Below are 19,781 nucleotides of genomic sequence, written 5' to 3'. Positions count from 1 at the left end.
ATAAAAATTGGATTCCGACCTTCATTACCGCTCACTGCTTAAAAAACTTGATACCCATAACTAACCTTGAAAGACCTAGGATATATTTATTAAGCGTTTAAACTTTTAGGTCTGATAAGCAGATCGGAAGCCGAAAAGCTCCTCCTAGATCAGCCTTATGGAACATTTTTAGTGAGACTGTCCGAACGAGTTTGGGGCTACGCTATATCCTACAGATCTAAAGAAAAATGCAAACATTATCTCGTCAACGCGTCTCAAAAGTATAGTTTTTCAGGATCCAACCAAATGGAACATAATAGTTTAGGTAAGGAAGTCTCGCTTTCCGGTTGATTATTTTATTTTGCCTTAGAATAAGGTCACGAAAGTTAAACATGACATTCCAGGAATGTGTAGGCCGGAAATAAGCCCATTTGTTACACATAGAAATGTAAACAATATAACATAGTTTAGTTTACTTCATAGATTAAAGACAATCGAATTTGAGATAGTCAACGCCACATAATTCTGCATCCACGTCGTAGATCAGCATAATAGAGCCAAACCGCGCAACATGTGGTATAAAAGTGTTGCTTGACCTATTACTTTAGTTAAGCTTATACCGAAAAGCAAAAAAAAATAGAATAACAACGCAAACAAACAAAATTAAAACGAATTATGCGCTGTCCTTTTATTATATCTTCACTCTTTTCGTAGCCTCTTTGTCTGTCATCTTCGCAATTTGACCAATCCTCCAACCATCATGAATTTGTCCTTTCCGATAACTTGAGTCATTATCAAAAGCTTGACGATCCTCTACATATCGTGGTAATTGTCCTTCCGGGTTCTTCATTTCCTGCTCCTGATTACGCCAGTTCTGCAGAGTCGATAAAGGAGAATTGCTGTCTGCAATTCCAGCGGTAATATCCTTTACGTGCATACTTATAACCGGTGTGTTTCTTTTAGCAGAGGAGTACCGGTGATTTGTTCTGATGTTCTGGTTAAGATTATAAGAAAGTTCTTCTTACTTTTTTACAATTAACTCCATAACAGCTACGTCTCCCGTTTGGCACTGATGTGCTGGAGTATATCGAGAGCTTTAACACGTAGTGCCAGAACCAACTCAGTGGCTTTTTGATGTTTGGTCCACCCATTAATTAAGGCGGCAGCCTCAAACTGCTTCCTATACAACTCCCATAGAATTTCACCATCAAACTACACTTTACGGTCGGACTTTCGAGCAGTTTTCTATTGGATAAACCTCTACTAACTTCTTTGATTTCTCGCGAACACTCATGATTTCCTTTCATAACGTTGCAATCTCTTGTCCAATCATAAAGTCAACGACTTTATGATCCACCTTTTCGACTTTATGGTCTACCTTTTCCACTTTATTGTCTACTTTTTGTACTTTATGGTCTACCTTTTCTACTTTGTGATCCACCTCTTCCACTTTATTGTCCACCATCTCCAGTTGTTGCACGATATAGGACTTCAACTCCGATCGTTTTTCTCCAAAGCTTGCAGAATAGCTTGTTGTAGTTTTTTTGTTGGTTCTTGTTTGTTGGTTCTTTCTGTCGACGTTTTTTCTCCTCCCGCTTTTTTTGCTGTCGTCGTTCCTCATCCTGTTGGTAGCGTCTCTTTTGTTCTTCTTTTTCAAGGCGTCGTCGTTCCTCTTTCGTTTGTTTTTCTCGTTGTCTTCGTTCATCTTCCAGACCGATGCAAAAAACTCGACAGCGTGCGGGAAAGTATAATCTTTCGCACTTGTTAGGAAAATATCTATTCCAGAAACTTACATCATCATTTAGTGCGAATTGACTCTCAGCTGCAACTTCGTGCGGGAAAGTACTAGTTTCCACACTTGTTATATAATTAACTAATACTAACTGTTTCAGGCACGACGAATTGAACCTGCATAAAGACTATTAAATAGAGCATTTTTTTCGTAATACACCGGAAATCTCACAAAACACAAAGGAAGTTGCCTCTCTGAATTATTTGCATAACTTTCCCCGTCGAGATTATCAGAACAAATTGCCGGCTAATTAAATTTTACTTGGTTAATTGTGCGGTTTAATTAGTTTTAAGTTGAGAATGCACCTAATAAAGTTCACCGCCGCTTTCAAACCGTGAAATTCCTCCCAATTATAACACCGGGCTAGCTTACAGATGAAACGATTTTTTCTATGGTTAATTGCAACTATATTACTAATTGTGCATGAACAAACGGTAAAAGGGGAACGAATTTCAGTTGACTGCTGTATTTCATTTACATTTTGTGGTATTTATTAGAAAATTTTAGAATGGTTTATTTCAGAAAAAAAGTATAATTGTATTAGTATTTTCTGAAGATTTCTAAAATCCAATTAGTACTGTCATGAACAAGAACAAATCATATTAAAATACCCTTCAACTATTTTTTAAAGTTATTACAACTTCCCATCAGGTTATCCTTTTGCCACCTACAATTATAGTCTTATAAATGTCGAAGGCATAAAGCATTTTTATGCATATACCCATCGAATATTTTTGTTAAAAATTTCCAAAATTTAACTTCAAATATCAGATATGGGCCAAGTAAAATGTTCGTCCAAGCGTCGGGAGTTCAAAGTATTTCAAGTATTTAGTAAAGAAAAAATCAAAGTAATTTAGACGCCATAATTAAGTCTAGAGGTAAATAATTCTAGCTAGTCAAAATTTTGTTGGGGGCATTGAAACCATTTTTAAAGCCAAAAGTAAGCATTTGCTGCAATTTTTAACTAATCTTCTTCTTCCCCTTCGTCTGACTAGGATTGCTCTTCTTTGCCTGCCTCTCATTCTGTTTCTGTTGTTGTTGTCAGTAGGTTGTCCTTCCATATTTTGTTTGGTCTTTTGCTGTAAGGTTTATTTAATTTGTTTTTAGTTTAATTTTATTTATTAACAATACATGTTTTTTTCAGGTGATCTGATAAAATATCACCATATCCAGCCCCTAACTGGAGGAGACAAACTTATCTATCCTTGTCCAAGACTATCCTCGGCTGCTACAGATGAACTGTTGGAAGTCAACAAGTAAATCTTCTCATTTTTTGTACAGGGTTGACCATAAATTGCTTGATTTTGCTGTTAATTAAGGCCCTCGTATACGTGCCATACAATCTGTTGAGAGGCAATAGCCCTGCCGGGCAAACCCTGTACAAGCATTTGGACTCCTGTGATGTTTTGGTATTTTCTAATGTGAAAACTGACTTAAGATTGTATTTTTTTTTACTCGAGCGACTATTTTAGCCAGCTAGTTATAATTTAGTTTTTAAGTTAGTATTTTGTATTACTTACTAATATGATATTTTGATTTTTTTCTTATATGAAAAGTTGTGACTCTTCTTGTATCTTCTGTGTTAAATAGTCTTAGGAATATGGCGGTTGCTTTGAACTTGTTATAGACTTTGCAGCACTAATCAAACGCGATTACTTTGCAATTTAGAGTGTTGTATACTAACTTTAAGGTTTCAGTTTGACCAAGTGGAAAATGCTCAAAAAAGATATTTTTCATTGAAGAAAAAAACTGCTTTTTAATTTGACCACTTTGTACACTTAAGTATTTCGTAATTTAATTGATATTTTACAACTGTAATCAATATAATATAATGTTTTATATAAACACTGAAGTCTTATTTTTAATTCAAGGTAAAGTCATTTCAAACACTAGGTCGTATACAAAAAAAAAAACGGTTTTATTTACAAAAACATCTTATATAAAACATATTGGTATAATAATTCATCCGACAATTGCTTCGTTACATCTCAGTGAAAATGTATTATATGGTAGGTACTTTTATTTTTCTGTTGTGGAATTACTTGCTTTGACTTATCTTTCCGGCATAACAAGTAAGTCTTTATTTAGAATAAAACTTTGATTGTTCTTTAACTGGCATAGGCAAACTTATATCCAAAATGTTACGTTTTCGTTTGGCTTTCTTGTATCTATACTCCTATAACAGGAAATTTTGCATATTAACTGGTTTACTATATTACTTTAAACGTGATTTAGCGTAACTTTGCTGCAGACAACTTTCTACTATAAAAAGACTCATTATGTTGGTATACATGTATTGTATTTACGACTTGCTATGTCTACATGTTGTTTTTAATGGAGGGCGATGTTTGTGAAGTGGCTGATGGTAACCTCTGAAATTGAATAAAGTGAGTTATCACTCTACTTTGAACTAAACTACAATAATTTGGGTAAATGCAACGTGTAAGTTTAAATAACTACAATAATTAAAGGTGTCGGAAGAAACCGAGTTAAAGTGACATTTTTGCCAAAAATAAAATAATAAAGATTTTGAGTTTACAATACAGAGCTCTCCATTTTAAAATTTGGCACTATTAAACCCTTTTTTCCTCGGACCCCTTTAATAAGGTTAGAAAACACTACAAAATTTGTGGTGGATGTCTGTTCAAAATCAGGAAGCATAAGTACATACAAATTACGTTAAAGCAAATATACTGAATTGCGCAATAGTGTGACAAGTCTCATATATTGTAAAAATTTTTGAAAAAGCTATACTCATATACGTATAAATTATGCCGAGACCTGTGCTACCCAGAGGCCTAAACAGCAAATAAATCTGGAGATTTGAATATTACTTCAAGCAAAACTTAGTACCTGGAAGAGAGAGATATTTTATAAAAATGATTGAAGAAGAAAGAACCTCAAGAACTTTTGTAAAGATCCCTAATACTAGGTTCGTGTAGTCCATTAATGTTTGTTATATTTCTTGTCTACCAGTTTATGTTGATTAGTCCATTCCGGATTTAGTACGGTAGTAGCTTAAAGTAAAGTTATAAAATATATATAAAAAAATAAAGTTTAAAATATAAAAATTAATTATAAGAATATGTCACATTATTGCGCCTTCCTGTGTAATAATAATTGACTTTACCGGAGACACATCAGTAGAATCAGGTAATTCCAATTCGGGAACGCTATTTTTTTTCTTACTTTTACCAGGAGACACTGTGGCTAAAACACAACTCAATCAAAATAAGTTTCAAATTTAACTGCAAACTTACCTCCAGGTAAATTAGGCAATGAAAAGTCATCATTTTTAGCTTTAGCGTAAAAATCCTTTTTTCTCCCATTAGTGCCATTAGCATTAGTTAAGCTACTTAGCCAATGAGGAGTGTTTCCATTATTATTATTTGAATGATCACCTTGACTGAATATGTTCTCTACATTACGATCCAGTTTTTTCAAAAAATGACTTCGTGGATTTGCGTTTATGTGGGGGACCTGCAGGAATCATTATTAAAATGTCTTAGAAACGTTGTGTGACACATTACTTACTTGACTAATTTTGAAATTGCTACCAACGCCATTTGGTGATCTTTTGTGGGCTTCTCTGTTGAAGCTGATAGTATTAATGCTTGGATGCAAAATGTTGTGCAGGTTTGGAGATTTGCTGTGATCTCCAATACCGAAATGAAAAGTATGGAAAACCGGTGATTCTGGGAGTAATCGAGGCGACTATAAACCAATTAATATGGTAATGTATGAAATTTCAGCGTACAGTAAATATCCTGGGCTAACTTATTCATATACCATAGTTGATTTACGATATTTCTGGATCAATCTTATCCATGGAACTTTTGCGATGCAATAAAATAAAACTATCTAGAGAATACCATCTAATGAGCGGAAACATTAAAATTGTGGAATGCGGTTAAAGTGCAACTGCACTTATGAGGCAATAGCTAAACTATGAACTAGAACTTGGAATTTTGGAAGAAAGGAGGGAACCGCTCTATTGAAGTTAGTTTGAAGGAGTCCGAAGTATTCCTATGTATTCCTATCCCTGTACGTACCCGACTGCAAAAAGCGAAAATGGAGGACGCAGTAAAAGAGCTTATGGCGATGATGAAGACAGAAATGAAAGAGGAAATGAAAGCTAGCCAAGAAGAGATTAAACCTAGCCAAGATACCAAACTGGAGGAGATCAAAGCAAGCCAAAACCAGAAGTTTGACGACATAAATCACGGACCAGTTCCAACAACAAGATGAGAAATTAGATCGAGTGATGAATGAAATGAAGACCGAGATGGAAAACAAGATTGAAACCTTAGAGGAAAAAGTTGCAACCACCGTTGGAGAAGTTACGGGAAGGTTAGGTTAGGTTAGGTTAGGTTAGGTTAGGTTAGGTTAGGTTAGGTTAGGTTAGGTTAGGTTAGGTTAGGTTAGGTTAGGTTAAGTTAGGTTAGGTTAGGTTAGGTTAGGACTTTCGACGGCAAGATCTTGTGGCAGGTTTACAAAAAACAGGTTGAGGCTGCTGCAGAGGCAAACAATTGACATCAAGTGACAAAGTCACTGCCTTGGTTTTGTCCCTTCGAGAAGGAGCCCTGGAAGTTCAACAGACAGGACAGCAAATATTTTTCAACAAATAATCAAAGCAATATTTGCTTGGTGTAATATGCCTGCTTAAGATATTACGGGTCAATAATATTTAGATAAAACATAAAAATGTAAAAAAGATATTCTACAAGACGTAGAGATGAAAATTTATGTCAAAAGTCCAGATCTGGTAGATCCAGAAACATTGGGAACCGACAAAATTAATCAATACTTAACTAACCTCTTTAGTATGATGATCAGACAGAGGTCTATTTTCCTCGTTCGATTTATTAATTTTCACTACGTTTTCCAACGATTTTTCCAGACTTTGTATATCATTTGATGGTGGTAGCTTAAAAGAAGTTTTACTTTGTGAAGTAAACTTAGGTGGTATTGCGGTTGTCTTTGGTAGAACCTATAATATTTACTTTTTAAGTAAATGAAATTAGATTTGACAAAAAAAATTAACCTGTTGGTTTTTAATATTACCACTGTTACTGGTGTTTAAAACGTTCAAACGTTGGCTGCTTTTTGATAAAGTTATAAGATTTTTATCAGGTTCTACAACGTCACTACTGAGTTTTCTCTTCATTGTCCCTGCAAAAGTCCTGCATAAATATTTGTTTGATATTTAAATACTCTTGAATCAGACCTTCATTTAAAGTAAACCTCCACCGCCCATCATTGGATAATTTTCGAGGTTTGTGATTCTCGTCTCGTCGATCGGTAGATGCTATAACATCAGACTTTAACTTCCTTAGCAAAGGAGCATTGAATTCCATGTTAACTTTCTCTCTCAAAGCTGGCAAAAATCTAAAAATAGCAAACCTGATTTTTTTTGTTTTGCCAAAACACTGCAAGTACCTTTGAGGAAACTTATCGTGAGTAAAATAAGTGTGTTTTATTAACTCATCTGCTGTTAGCCGATCCTGAGGATCCATTTTTGTGCAACTATTTAAGAAATCTATAGAAATCAGAGGCCATGTTTGAAATACTTTGTAAAAGCCTAAACATTCCTGCGATGGGGTTTTTATTATTGGTCGAAGTTGAGAGTTTCTAGTCATGAGTTGTTGGTGTCTCACACAAGGTTTTCCTATATTATGTTTTGTTTATGTTTAGCATTAGAGAGGAATAGAAATGGCTTACCAAGCATTCGGACTATTAAAAAGAGCTGGTCGATATCACTTTCTCCTGGAAATAAAGGGTCGCCTGTAAGCATTTCAGCAAAAAGGCAGCCAATGGCCCAAACATCAACTGCAGCTCCGTAGATTGGTTCGCCAACTAGAAGTTCTGGAGCTCTATACCATCTAAAACAAAATAATCAGTTGAATTGCAACATTACTAGAATACTAACTATATTTATATTCTTTTCTTAGGAAAGAAACTTAGGTAAAGCTGTAAATCAAACACAGATATGCTCTGGCATCTTGATTAACTGATGAATTAATCTTAGTTATTAACCTTAATTTGTTCTTTAAGGGTTGATAGTGCTTCAGAAAATAACTGAAGTTTGGTAAGTAAAGTACGCTCCAAACTTATTTCAAACAGGGTTTCGTTCGTAACATTTTTGGTTTGCATTTTTATATCCATAGGTGGGTGGGTGTCAGTTAAACTGATCAGCTTATTTTCCACCGAATGACTTCATTACTCCGTGCAGATTCTAGGATTTAATGTGGGTGCGTGATTTGCTGCGTTTTTTGGGTACGGTCATAACGTGTAATAGTTTCTGTGACTTTGTCAAGTGATGGGAAATGAATGGATAAGTTTGCGGTGATATTTCGGTTCAAGTGTGAATTGATAGTGTCATTTTGTATGAAGTCTTCATTAATGAAGGTTAGCAACAACCTCGGCGAGGATCCGACAATTCTGGGCACCACAAAACGGAATGAGCATCCATACTCTTCTTTCTAGTCTCTAATGTTCTTCTACTAGGAATGATTCTTCCTACCCATGCCGCTATTGCCCTCAATCTTCCCTTCCTCCATATTTACTTCCACGCATTTCATGACCCAAATAGGCTCTCTTTCATTTTTTGAACACGTGTTTCAAATCCATCTCGCACTGTGCTCGTCCCAGCACCTCCTCATTTGTGACATGCGCTGTCAAAGATATCTTGAGAAGTCTACGATGTATCCACTCCAAGGCTTCTATTCTGTTAATGGCGCTAACCTTTAAAGTCCACGCTTCACAGCCATACAAAATAATTAACTGAGTTTTCATAACGATACTCGAGACTTAGACTTAAGGTTAGATTACACAGTAGTAACCACATCCGATTCAACGTAGTTCTTGCTTGTTCCATCTTTGCTCCTAGGTTGTTGTTAATCCAGGGTTCTAAGGTTGCGTTCATATTGACACCGCTAAAGCGATGGGCGTCAGCAAAGTCATTTAAACGATCGTATTTATGCGCATGTGTTCATATTGAACCAAAGCATCGCGCGGCGTGTGTGTATATGAACACATGCGTATAAATACGACCGTTTGAAGTTGTTTTGAGGTTTTAGCACTATTGAACAGACACAATATATAAAAACGTTATTTGAGAAGTGCACAGAATATAATATTAAGATTTTATATAAGGCTGAACTTACCTTGTGGCTACATATTCCGTGCACGGTTCACCGTTAACACCAACAATCCTGGCAAAACCAAAATCGCAAATTTTGACCACTCCTAGCGATGAAACCAGAACGTTCTCAGGTTTGATGTCACGATGTATAATCTATTATTGAAATTTAGTTATTTAATTTTGATTTACACAAAGGTTTGCATGTACTTACGTGATTACTGTGACAGTAACTGATAGCCCGACAGACTTGAAATATTCTCTCTCTCGTCCTCTCCTCACCTAATCCTCCAGGCATTTTTTCCAATTCGTCTAAAACGGTGCCTTCCATATACTCAAAAACTATGTAGAACCTTTTCCTATGTCGAAAGACCTCGATCATGGTAACTAAATTTTCGTGTTTCAGTCTCTGAAATGTTACGAGAATAAAATAATTGCCGTACAATTAGCTACGTGATCAACTGACTTTTAACATTCGTATTTCCCTTAAGGCCAGTTTCCTTATAGTAGGATCCTCTTCAGTTTCTAGAAACTTCTTAACAGCGACTATCTGATCAGTTTCTTTGTGTCGGCACTTCATCACCAGACCATAAGATCCTTCACCGACTACAGCTATCTGCTCGTATTTTTCCATGATGGCTTTGAACTTCATGTAAAGAATGCAGTTCTAATTCCTGGAAAATGTAAATTTTTGCATTGTCTCGCTAAGAAAATGTTTTGTGTTAAAATTAGACGGTGTGCCATCTGACCTTTAGAGGGAAGACGGAAAAGATCAATATTACTCTTTCAAATAAAATATTACTTTAAAGCCTTTGTGTGATTTTGGTATAGTGCGGCAGGTATAAAAGTTAAATTGGTAATTTTTTGTGGTTTTAAGTTTTGCCTGATAGGACATCATAAGACCTTTAAAACCACTCAAGTAAAAGATGGAAATCACCAAAAATAGTGAAACCTAAAAGAAAAAACAAACTCAATTAGGATGACGACAAATATTGAAACCCACGACAAATTTGAAAAGTTTGTATAAACGACAAAAAAATTCTTGAATGAAAATCAATTTCAATTGAGGTTGGTTGCGCTATGAATTATTGCCAAATTTACATAGCTGTAATTTTTACGGACGTTTCCAAGGTTTATTGCTATTTTTTAAGTATGCCAGTGTATCAAGTGAATTCTGTTGCTGCTTTCCGCTTTTTGGAATATCTTCACTGCGCTCTGCTTGATCCTTTCCGTTGCGGTAGTGAACTTCAAGTCTCGCTGGATGTCCACGTTTCTGACGTACCACAGCTTGGAGTTTCTTAAAGTGCGATTTTTTCAGAGATATATTTCCAAAAAACTGTGTTAACGCATAAAAAGTGCTCTAAAAGACTCAAACCATTGACCCTAGATTAGAAAGAATTTCAGAAAAGTGTACGACGACGTTTTGTAGAAAATTTCATCATCAACAAGATTGCATTAGGGTACTTTTGCCCTAAAGGGCCTCCTCAGGAAAGTATTCCTTAAAAACTGTGTCAAACCACAAAAAGGTGTTTAATGCCTGTTTCCCTGACACTTCCTTTCCCCCACGTCAATTTTAAGTACAACTTAAGCTAAGTTAAAGTTTGAATGTGACAGATCAGGTGCAAAATACCACAGTCTAAACTAAACTAATCTAAGCTGTCCTTAAACTCAACTTAGTCAATGTTGGGAAAACGGACATAAAAGACCCTAAACAATAGTTTAATCAAGCGTAATTTGGTTATTTGGAACAATATCAAAAAAGTGTAAAAAGGGAACTTTTACGTTGTGTTTCAATTTAGTATAGTAAATATTTTTGAAAAGGCAATTTTTAGCTTATTCCATTTAAAAAAAGTATGTTTGATTCATATCTTAAAAACGATTTGCTTCATAAAAAACGGATTAAATATTTGGATTATACGTTAAATTTTCTAAAGAAAGTCATTTGTAGCTTTTCTGCGTTAAATTGTCATATTTCGGATTTTTCAATTTTAGTGGTTTTCCAAAATATCATTTTTTCAGCTTATTTCACCAGGCCTTTCCATTTGGAATACCCTCCGTATTATTAATCTGTCATGCAGAATGTTTCCCCAGGTTTGCTAATCCGGTGATCCCAGAATAAAACAAATTCCAGACTAAGACTTAAACAGGTTTTAGTGTTAATTGCACTTTAAAAACCTTCACCTAGACAAAAGCAGGCACGCAAACTATTTAGGATATGATAACAAAATTCGGGTAACAAAGAAACGATGTCAACAACTGGCACACTAAAGTTCAGCAGTTTTATATGCGTTTGGCAAAAACTCAAAAACTATTTTGCTTGTCTGTCCATTTGTATTAAAATAGTAGAATTTAGGGTCACAGCGTTATTAATAATTTTCCATAGAGAATCGGCCTGTGTCTATTGATTTTAATGTTGCCTTTATAAAATTTCTAAAATAGGAAGACATCGTATGACATGCTACTGCAGAAAGCTTGAATTATTACAGCAGCTATACCTACTCGTTCTGCCTACGCTAAGTATAGACTATTGTAGGCAAAACGCCAATATTGAATTCTAATGATATTTAATAATTTATTACAAGTTGAGTGTCCCGTTTCAAGTTCATGGAGGTTTTAATAACTGAGGGTAGTTATTATTAGAACAGCGCAGATCTGAATATAGACAAATTAAACTTTAACCATTTTTGTTTATTTAAGTATGAGTTGTGTTTAACGTGAAAGAAGTCGTTTTGGTATTAATAATAATTTTAACTTTAAATTTTAAATAGAATAGGCTATTAAGTAATAATTTGACTCTGGAACGTTCCAAATATTGCGATATCGCGTGATTTCCGTAAAATCATAAAGTAACCACTGGGCAGTTTAAAAGGGGCCTTATTGGACGCTACACGCTTTATCGGTCTTTCACGGGGCTTTTGTATGTATTGAATGGAATATTTTCAGGGTTGTTGACCTGCCCACTAAAAATAATGCTTGTTATGGTAATAACGAAAGAAAATACTCTACTAAACAGGAAGTCTAAGTTCTTTTCGCAAGTTCTCGTTTTTTGTAGTTTGGTGCTTTAAGCTTTGAATTGAAGTTAAGTATTATTATTAATCAGAGTAAATAGAGGACAAAATATGTTGAAATAAAAAGCAAAAATGAAAGAATGTGAAAAATTCTCTTGTGAAAAGACCGGCACATTTTACTTTTTTTAACAACAACAACCCTAGTAACACATACTATTTCTTGATTCTATTGACTTACCTAAGAAGTTTTTGCTCTAATCAGTTTTTCCCTAAATATTGTCGTTTTCGACATATTGACTATTGAACATTTTAAATTTCACTATTTGGAAGGTTGTAGCAGGTGAACGGTTAAAGATAGAGCAAAACGGTGCACATGTTTCTATCTTACTTTTTTGAGATCTATCTTATAATGGTATTTTAAAAAATTTCAAAATATCTAAAATTTTGAGTATTTTTTTGTTTTTTTGGTTTCCAAGATACACAACCTCGCATTCTTAGTTGGTCACCCAGTACAACAAACAAACGTCAATGTCACATCTAGGGGGCGCGGTGCAAATTTAATAGAACTGTAATTTAAATTTTTTTTAGGTTTATGTTGGATATCTCCGGATGTATTTTTACCAAATTTTTTAGCAATAAAATGCGCAACTTTGCCCCCTTTTAACTAAAGGTCTAGCAACTATAGTTTCTGAGATAGCAATTCTAATGCATCGACTTTGTAACACCCTGTATAGAATAAAATTTTACTCGTGAAAGAAAGAAGAGAAAACATAAGTCGTTGCCACAAATTTTGTTTGTTTAGGTCACCGGTTTTGGCTCTTAAGCCATCATCAGATCTTAAAGAAAGTGGTCGAGACCACACAAAGACAAAAACCGTACACATTACAAACATAATTAACACTTTATTTTGCAATTAAAAAATTATTATTTATTTATAATTTAATTTTTTTTAAAATGTTGTGGCAACGACTTATGTTTTCTCTTTCTTCTCTCACGAGTAAAAAACATGGGCCACTTTGCGGATTGGAACATATTTATCTTAAAGAATACTTTTTTAAGTTTGAACTAAAAGAGAAAGAAGAAAAAGAATGTCGCAAAGCGCATGTGGCACACCTGGGTGTCTATTCTTGAGGGAGTTATCAAGAGAAAGGTATGCAGAATGTGACAGGAACCTGCCATTATAAAGTCTTCTGTCACGTTCTATCAGCACCTCTCTTGAGAATCCTGTTCCCTGCTTTCAAGAATTAGCACCCTGGGGTAAAAAACACTTAAAATGGATCACTCTCAGCTGAAACACCCTTTCTACTTATTACATTCCAATTAATTGCCTTTTTTTATATTATCTCTCATCTGCTCACAATTCATTACGTTTTGGAAAAGATTTACAATAGCTGATAAAATAAAACATGTTTTATAGTAAATAACTAGCACAATGTTAAAATAGAACGTTCAATAATGACAAATAAAGTTCCTATGTAATAAAATAAATTTAGTAAGCCATTAAACGAATTAAAATTATTACTACCTCGTTATTACAATAAATGTCACTAACGACAAAGAAGTCATTAATGCCGCATATTATCTTTGAATAAAAAAACTAATTGATAATTAAGATACGAGAAAACAAACATCAAGTTATTATTTAAGTAAACGTGAAATATTCATTTAATGGGTTCTATTTTTATTAGAGCAAATTCCACATTTACAAAGCAATTTGGGGAATTGCTTCTAAAATAAACGTTGCAGAGGTAAACAAATGCGATTTCAACCTAATTCGTATAATCTATAAAGCCTTTCCGTGCACGACATTGTAATGTTTTATAAGGAAAACTATTGAGTATTGATCACAGACTAAATCAGTAAAACATGTACAAAACTGTAAGTTATAATTTTATGTAAAAAATTAGGCAAAAAATTAACGCCAAAAATCTGATTTCCGACAAAAAAGGAATGACTGAAACTAATTATAATTTGATTTATATATCAAAAGTTTTATTCTACCGAAGAAATGCACCCTAAAAATACCATATTTTTCGATAGGATATCCGAAATAAAGTTTTGCGTGTCTGATTTCCCCTTGCACGCACCTTCCTAATTATTCATTCGCTATAGATAGACATTCTAAACAAAACCATTGATTTCACTAATATAAGAACCCTTTATACCTTAACAAGTGTTAGAGAATACTTACCCAAGCTTAATAACTGCTGAACATTCTTAATGTAAACTTTTCTTTAGTAACACTATTAATAAAACACGCGACTAAAAATTAACATAAACCTCGGATTCTTGCAATCATTAATGACCGTTCAACACATTTATGAGTTTTTATGATAAACATGTTAGAATAAAGTGCCATCGAAATAAAATGCATAAGTTACATTCCTATTCGATTTACTTATAACCGCTAAAGGCACCAACGTTCTATTCAAAGCCAAACTGACAACTGCGAGTCACGAGGAAACTTTCAGCCTGATGGGGAGTTGGGGACCGTCGTATAAGTCACAGATTTCCACAGGTGAACTAGAGGCTTTTCTCTACGAGGGTTGTTAAAAAAGTGGTAATAAAGCCGGCTTAACTAATTTTCTTTGATAGTAACCAATCCACACAGCTCTACTTGATAACTTCGTTCTAACAGACTGCTCTGAACAGAAGTACTGTTAGTATTGTGTATTAATTACCTTTTATTGAAGCAATTAATAACCCGCACTTTCATTAATCATCTAAAAGTAGGTATGAATGATTATCAATATTTAAATTTACCAGAGCGCGTTAATGAGGCGGTAGCCTGATTGAACCAACAAGTTTTTGCTTCAGGGAGGAAATGACTTTCTTTGTAACTTTCTCCTTATTAGGTTAATAATTTCTTAGTAAAGAAATTAAAATAGGTCAGTTATACATGTTTATGATACGTTTGATTATAATAATACTTTGTAATAGCCCAAAACTTGCACCAAGACAAATGTGTTACATGCAACGTAAATCGATAAGATTTCACGCCCGTAAACATAAAGGGATTGGTAATCAAGTGAGTAATCCAATTTAAAGCAACGAGCTTTTATACAGTGCGTTTTAGGTAAAACTAGCTACTAAAGTTTACAAAACATATATTATGTGTTTAAATATGTTTCTCAGGAAAAATTGTGTCAACTTCAAGATGCATTTCTGCAACGGCTACAGTCATAGCAGCTATTTGCAAAATAATACTTAACAAAACCAGACGTTTCCATAAAATCAAGAAAACGTTAGTTTTGGGTCAGATTGGATATTATGAAGAAATCAGTAAAATATTGTGCTGCTTTGAATGAATGAATATTGTTAGATGGGCTCCCTTCGGAGAAGCCCATTGTGACCCATCATAAGCTAGTACCCCTCCAGTTCGGTGGCCCTGACAAAGCCGCAGAACCTCCTTGGCCGGGTACCTTGAATATCTAAGGGGTTCATCACACTCTTACACCAAAGCTCTTTTCTGATCGTCGCAAGTGCCGGGCACTGTGTGAGAACGTGTATCGGAGTTTTCTCGTCTTATGGTAGACATCTGCGGAGTTGAGTCTCCACAGCAGAGTATCAACAACCAGGCACCAAAGAGTGAGCGAAAGTACGCCCTCTTGGGGGCATCCCCTGGCGACCCACGCCTTTGACGTGACTGCGTTGAGCTCCGCAAAAACCAAACGGTTGGACAACATGGTTTTTACCCACCCGGCAACCACCGGATGGGCCCCACGCCGCTAAAGGGCTTGGCATATCGATGCAAAGGAGGTGTTTTCAAACGCTCCCTCTATATGCACAAACGACGCCAGGATGACGCATCCGGACGCACTGCCCTTCTCCAGCCTCTGTACGAGGTGATAAAGGGCGGCGGAAACACTGCTTACAAAGCAGGCTTTACAAGATAAGAAATACAAACTGTATACGAAAACTTAGAATTACCTGAATGATAATTTTAATTACTGCATTTTAACGTAAAAACAAACATTAAATCTTCAACAAAGCATATTATAAGAAGACCTAGCAGAACAAGCTTTCAAAAATAACATTGGTCGTAGAAACACCCAGTGGACCTAGCAAGTGATGACAACCAAATTTTGGTTATGTATCTACCACCTAACTGTACTCCGCTAATTCAACCTATGTACCAACATGTAATTCAAGCTATAAAATTGTTCTACAGAAGAAAATTGCTAAAGAAAGTGGTAGAAGGTGAAGTTGATATTTCAACAACATTAAAAAGCATAACACTCAAAGATGTGTTTTTTTCTCATGATGAAGCATGGCAAAAAGTAAATCCTGAGTTAATAAGAAAATGGAGTGGAATTCATTAATAATGTCTCGCCAAGAAGATCTAGATGAAGACGACATTCAACTTCGCAACATTGGCAAAACTGTTGAATAAACCTGATGACGAGCTGCAAAGTGAAATAGAAGAAGTGAGACTTCTAAGCGCTCAACTGCCTGATGGCGATCTTTCGGCAGAAGATCTTCAAACTTGGGTAATTGGCAGCCAAGAAGAGGCTCATGCAATCCTACTGACAGATGAGGATAATGTAGCTGAAACTACACAGGAAGTAGAACCCAATGATGATTCTTCATCTAGCGATGACGATTTCCAAATTGTGACTAAAACTGCGCCCAAAGAAGCTGTAGCATCCTTTAATACCTGTATTCAATGGGCATTGGAAAATAACGTGAACCGTGATAAGGTTGCAGTTCTCCAGGAATTAAAAAATACAGCGTTTATTGGGAAATTCCGCAAAAAAGGTGAAGCAGAGAGGAACAAGGATGATAACCCGGCGTCACGTGTTTCTGCTTTTTGGCTTCATCTTCAAAGAAACCATTGAATTGCCGGCACATTTCTCTAATTTGTCACCGTTAGATTTCTTCCTCTGGAAACATGTCCAATTACAAAAAACGTATGCTACACCCGTGCTACACTTCCTACTTTGCGTCAAAGGATCATACAGGAATGTGATCAAATTACACCGCAGATTCTACAAAATGTTATAGATCAGTTTGAATCAAATTTGTACTCCATGGAAGTTAATGGCAAACATTTTCAGCGTCCGATAGCTTAGAATATCTTATTTGATTACGTTAAAAATGTATGTATAATAAATTCTACGTTTTTATAACTTTAAAGCTTAATTTTTGTGTTGTAAATTATTATTACTTTGTTTAATCTGACAAACAAATTTATTCGACTTCGTGTGCCTAACTTAATGTCAATCGAGGGCGTTTGACAAGACTATAAAAAGTAAAGTATTTAATTGTGTAAGCTCATTTTTTTAGAACGATAATAAAATACATTTCCATTTGAAAAGCTTGACCTGGATGTAATAACTTTTTCTGGAACACCTTGTATAATAGACTTTTATAAAGAAAATGTCTCCCTCGAAATACTAAATTAAAGCTTATGAGAGGTAATTAATAAAAATTTTAAGGGTCGAAAGCAAAAATTGTCTGCACGATATAATCAAAATTAAAACTCTAATATTAACAAAAGGTCACTTTCAGTCTAATCATTTTGACATTTCCTTTAACTTTAGTAACACTAATATTCATTCAACACACAAAAGAATTTTTATCCAGCACAAGTTAATTGCAATTTTTCAAATATCTTGATAAACCTGTAGGTAATCACCATGCTTTATTTAGTCGAATTAGATTTCTTATCAGATTATAACTAAAAATAGCTATAAGTTGAAATAATGTAGTTTGCGGAGGCCAATCCACGTCATAAAAAAATCATTTTTCTTTTTATGCCGACTGCAAAATGTCAAAGATCACAAGGCGCCACTAAACAATACAGAAATTCCACATGTGTAAAAAGCAGCTTAATGAAATACCTTCCCAGTTTTATATTACTTTTATTACAACTAACTAAATTTAGAAATCATTATTGTAACGCAAATTAATTAACTTTTTTTACTAAACTTTTCAAGGCTAATTTATAAATAGGTGCGATTTACTGAGAACAAAAGACTTTATAGAGAAACTAATTTAAGATAATCGACGACTAAAATAGACTGGAACTGAAAAAGCGTATTCGCAAGCTTTAATCTATAGATACTCGGGACTTAATGAAATATAAAAGTTTTACATATTTATTAAAAATGCTGTCAAGAAACAGTTAAAAATGTACGAATTTTAGGTATCCCACCAGAAACCATTATAAATCTCTAGTTTGGTCAACTGCAATTAAGGCTATATCGTAATTTGTATTTTTGGAATTAACTCTACGGTAATAAACTAACAAGAATTTGTGTATGTTCCTCAAAGTGCTTTTCTGAATAACTAAAATACTTCGTAATAGAATGTTTGGATGCAGAATATAAAAAAGAAATAATAAAGAGCGCTTACCTTGTGTAAAATGTTGTATAAGGCACTTGAAACACAAAAATAAATTTAAATTGCTTTTTTTGAGTAAAATACGATTTTTGATGTAATTCTGCTGTCATGTTAACCTCCGAAAATTTTAGTTTGACAGTATAGTCAAACTCTACAATGTTATAGAGAAATATGCTAGACGAATCTTCTTCTTTTTACAATTCATGGAATATTGCCACAAAATACTAATCACGTCATTGAATTAGATGTTTTAAATTCGACTGGAAGAATGGACCTTTCTTTCATTTTGTTCCTGGTATAGTTTTGACAATAATTTTTGAAATAATGGTAAGAATTCCTTACGTGATAACGTTCAGGGTGACATACCATTTAACCAAATAATATCTGTAAAGTAAAAATTCTGCATCAAATAAGATCTGACTCGCTATACGTAAAAGTCGGTTAGAACATGAGATTATATTTAAAAAATAAAAAGTAAAGAAAATAGTAAAATTAAGCTAACAGGCAAAATAATCGCTGCTTTCGAATTTGACAGAAAATCCACAATAGTCCACAAAGTGTATAATTTGGTTAGCAACCTATTTAACAGTTGATGTCTGATGATATCTGTGATTACCACTTACAGTATGAAATAAACTAAAAACATCCGTGAAATGCAATTAAAGTACTCTATAGAATTTCAGTAAACATCTAGATTTGTATTTTAAACCCAATTCCTGGACTTGTATCGTAAATCGTAAATTACTATTATTTTCAAGTATGTATGTACGAGTAATAACATTATTTCTTACGTGTAAACCAGGTGGAAAGATGAAAATCACCTGCTTTTACTTTCCACATGGGTGGAAAGTGAGTACTTTCCACCCCGTTGAATGTCAATATGCTTTTTGTCATATCTGGGCTTACTTTTTACAGTTCTTCCGCGACCTCTGCAACAGCTCGCAGCTCAGGTGGTGACAAGTAATATCTGCGTCTTCAGAAATCGCCATATTAAAAGCACCTTAAGGAACGTTTCAGCACAAAATATTGAAAACACAATAGCACAATAATGACGTCAAGATTGTAGACAAATCACCAGTCGTTTATTATGGTTGAAGTCATAACTACTTGTACACCTATACTACCTTATTGTTAGAGACTATTAGCAATCAATATTTCAACTGAATGATTTACTAAAAGTTTGATAAGATTCTGATGAATGGTTGAAAATAAAATAGTATAAAAATCACGGTGGAAAGTTTAATTTCTGTCTTGAGATAAAGTTCACCTCGACCTACCTAATATCTTGATAGAAATCAAACACTTTGCACCTGAGTATATAATATACCTACTATTGCCATTTCCAATAATTTTGATTATATTTTACACTGTTATTTTACCACAATCCATTTTTCGATGAATGAAATAGAACACTCTGTAACATTAAAATAGAAAATAGTATTTTTGAAATGCTAACTATCTCAATTTATTTGAAAATAATTTATCGATATGTGCGGCTATTCATGCAGCGCTGTTT

The 19,781-nt window shown here is 34.4% G+C and overlaps 3 protein-coding genes across 6 annotated transcripts in view; 1 reads left to right on the top strand and 2 right to left on the bottom strand.

The window, feature by feature from the left end:
- The window catches only part of LOC145735049 (SH2 domain-containing protein 4A-like), a 35,526-nt gene extending 31,910 nt beyond the window's left edge, over positions 1-3,616 (top strand). For 2 of the 3 annotated variants that reach the window (XM_081988782.1, XM_081988775.1), the window contains 3 exons: positions 110-304; positions 2,916-3,027; positions 3,091-3,616. In XM_081988782.1, coding sequence (XP_081844908.1) covers positions 110-304; positions 2,916-3,027; positions 3,091-3,121 — 338 coding nt within the window. In that variant the 3' untranslated portion in view covers positions 3,122-3,616. The remainder of the gene's footprint in view (positions 1-109; positions 305-2,915; positions 3,028-3,090) is intronic. The other variant, XM_081988783.1, reaches the window with a different exon arrangement.
- On the bottom strand, positions 585-2,117 carry LOC145735131 (uncharacterized). The gene is made up of 2 exons (XM_081988902.1): positions 1,400-2,117; positions 585-1,357 (listed from the first exon to the last, which is right to left on the bottom strand). The coding sequence occupies exons 1-2, from the start codon at positions 1,682-1,684 to the stop codon at positions 1,283-1,285; spliced, it is 360 nt and encodes a 119-aa protein (XP_081845028.1). The 5' UTR covers positions 1,685-2,117; the 3' UTR covers positions 585-1,282.
- A 49-nt stretch (positions 3,617-3,665) lies between the features above and the next one.
- LOC145735024 (cyclin-dependent kinase-like 1) lies at positions 3,666-18,414 on the bottom strand. Of its 2 annotated transcripts, none has more exons than XM_081988734.1 (13): positions 18,278-18,414; positions 9,379-9,586; positions 9,127-9,321; positions 8,938-9,068; positions 7,493-7,653; positions 7,211-7,439; positions 6,999-7,159; positions 6,816-6,943; positions 6,588-6,761; positions 5,306-5,485; positions 5,032-5,251; positions 4,902-4,981; positions 3,666-3,947 (listed from the first exon to the last, which is right to left on the bottom strand). In XM_081988734.1, exons 2-13 carry the CDS (start codon positions 9,562-9,564, stop codon positions 3,852-3,854), a joined length of 1,941 nt encoding a protein of 646 aa, XP_081844860.1. In that variant the 5' UTR covers positions 9,565-9,586; positions 18,278-18,414; the 3' UTR covers positions 3,666-3,851. The 2 variants fall into 2 exon arrangements, with proteins under 2 accessions (XP_081844860.1, XP_081844870.1); XM_081988744.1 differs by lacking the exon at positions 3,666-3,947 and adding an exon at positions 4,049-4,143.
- Positions 18,415-19,781: the final 1,367 nt, after the last annotated feature.

Source organism: Ips typographus, linkage group LG1, assembly GCF_016097725.1.
Source record: "Ips typographus isolate SLU linkage group LG1, UJ_Ityp_2.0, whole genome shotgun sequence".
Classification (NCBI taxonomy): domain Eukaryota; kingdom Metazoa; phylum Arthropoda; class Insecta; order Coleoptera; family Curculionidae; genus Ips; species Ips typographus.
Note: the sequence above shows the minus strand (reverse complement) of the source record. Positions and strands in the feature narration are given on the sequence as shown.

Excerpts from the sequence above, each read along its gene's own strand:
- LOC145735131 (XM_081988902.1), bottom strand. The coding sequence starts at position 1,684 with ATGAACGAAGACAACGAGAAAAACAAACGAAAGAGGAACGACGACGCC. Across the intron at positions 1,358-1,399 it reads TGGATCACAAAGTAGAAAAG|GTAGACCATAAAGTCGAAAA; the intron begins GTAGACCATAAA and ends AAAGTGGAAAAG.
- LOC145735024 (XM_081988734.1), bottom strand. The coding sequence starts at position 9,564 with ATGAAGTTCAAAGCCATCATGGAAAAATACGAGCAGATAGCTGTAGTC. Across the intron at positions 7,160-7,210 it reads CACGATAAGTTTCCTCAAAG|ATTTTTGCCAGCTTTGAGAG; the intron begins GTACTTGCAGTG and ends TGCTATTTTTAG. Across the intron at positions 4,982-5,031 it reads ATTGCCTAATTTACCTGGAG|CCACAGTGTCTCCTGGTAAA; the intron begins GTAAGTTTGCAG and ends GTTGTGTTTTAG.